The sequence below is a fragment of the Eimeria mitis genome, genomic scaffold, assembly GCF_000499745.2.
Source record: "Eimeria mitis Houghton genomic scaffold, Emh_scaff1314, whole genome shotgun sequence".
Taxonomy (NCBI): Eukaryota; Apicomplexa; class Conoidasida; order Eucoccidiorida; family Eimeriidae; genus Eimeria; species Eimeria mitis.
In genome coordinates this window covers 3,515-5,111 of record NW_013568730.1, presented here as the reverse complement: position 1 = coordinate 5,111, position 1,597 = coordinate 3,515, and the positions used below count along the sequence as shown (strand labels likewise).

Sequence of the window (1,597 nt, the reverse complement as noted above, 5' to 3'; positions counted from 1 at the left end):
CCTAAACCCTAAACCCTAAAGACCCTAAACCCTAAAGACCCTAAACCCTAAACCCTAAACCCTAAACCCTAAACCCTCGACTTACAGTCTACATAAACCACTCTTATACAAATGACACATTCGGGTTTTAAATAGAGGGTTAGCTGAGGAGACAGCTGGGGGCCCCTGGGGCCCCTGGGACCTCACACTTAGCCTTGTGCGTGAGCGCCCCTGCTGCTGCTGCAGCTGCAGCTGCTGCTGCTGTTGCTGCTGCTGCTGCTGTTGCTGCTGCTGCTGCTGCTGCTGCTCCGGATGATCCCGCAACAGCTTCTGGCCTTGGTGCTGTTTCTGCAAACACTGAAGTTGGTGCTCCTGCTGCTGCTGCTGCTGCTGCTGCTGCTGCTGCTGCTGCTGCTGCTCTGTCTCCTCGCTGCGCCCCTTCTGGCTATCAGCTGTCTCCTCCCTTTCCTTATTATCTGGTCCCCCTCCCTCTTCTGCTGCTGCTGCTGCTGCTGCTGTTGCTGCTGCTGCTTCTCCTTTCGGCTGCAGCCACCGCCCCTTCCTGCAGCAAGGCAGCTCGCTGGGGGCCCCCCCCCCTCCCTGGGGCCCCCCCCCGTTCCTGTTAGGGTACAGTTTAGGGGGCCTCCTCATATCTTCTATATCTGCACTGCCTCCTAAGCAAACCCCTAAACCCTCAGCTGTACGTACACCGCAGGGTAGGGGCCCCAGGGGGCCCCCCGCCGGGCACCCCTCACCAACGCAGCAAGGGGGGGCCCCCAGGGGGCCCCCAAAGGGGGCCCCTAGAGGGGCCCCTATAGGGGCCCCCATCAAACCCACGTCAACCCCAGGGGGCCCCTCAACAAACCCCCCATGCAAGGGCCCCTCTGGGGGCCCCCCTGTGAGCCCCCCTGGGGGCCCCCCATCCTCTGTACCCTCCAGGGGCCCGTCCCCTAGGGGCCCCCCTGGGGGGCCCCCTGGGGGCCCCCCAGGGTGTTCATCGTGTGTGTGGTGGCTGCTGTGTGGTGATGATGCTGCGCTGATGTGGCTGCTGAACAAGCCGGGGGCCCCCGGGGATAGAGGGGGGCCCCCAGGAGAGAGACAGGGGGCCCCCGGCGAGAGACAGGGGGGGGCCCCCGGTGAGAGACAAGGGGGGGCCCCCGAAGAGGAGAGAGAGGGGGGGGTTGCAGCAGCAGAAAGAGAAGGTAAGAGGCCCCCCCAGCTGCCTGCAGTGTACGGACAGAAGGGGCAATACATCATCATCATCATCAGCAGCTGCTGCTGCTGCTGCTGCTGCTGCTGCAGCTGCTGCAGGTAGTCGCAGCTCCACACCGCAGGGGGCCCCTCGCAGCACCACCCATCCAGGGGCCCCTCAGGGGGGGCCCCCTCATGGGGGGCCCCCTCGGGGGCCCCCCCCTCTGGGGGCCCCTCTGGGGGCCCCCCTCCCCCAGGGTAACCTACTAGGTCTTGCTGCTGCTCTCCTGAATACTGCTGCTGCACCGCCAATGCAGCAGCAGCAGCAACGCACTCCTGCTGCTGCTGCTGCTGCTGCTGCTGCTGCTGCTGCTGATATTCCTCCTCGTCTTCTGCTTTGCCTCCGTAAGCAGCAGCAGGCCCTGCA

At 64.7% G+C, this 1,597-nt stretch overlaps 1 protein-coding gene across 1 annotated transcript in view; it reads right to left on the bottom strand.

Moving 5' to 3' along the window:
- The window catches only part of EMH_0034430 (centrosomal protein, putative), a gene marked incomplete at both ends in the record, with an annotated part of 11,073 nt that overhangs the window by 7,090 nt on the left and 2,386 nt on the right, over window positions 1-1,597 (bottom strand). Inside the window, 2 exons of the mRNA XM_013494868.1 lie at window positions 187-653; window positions 735-1,597. Of these exons, the coding sequence (XP_013350322.1) occupies window positions 187-653; window positions 735-1,597 (1,330 nt within the window). The remainder of the gene's footprint in view (window positions 1-186; window positions 654-734) is intronic.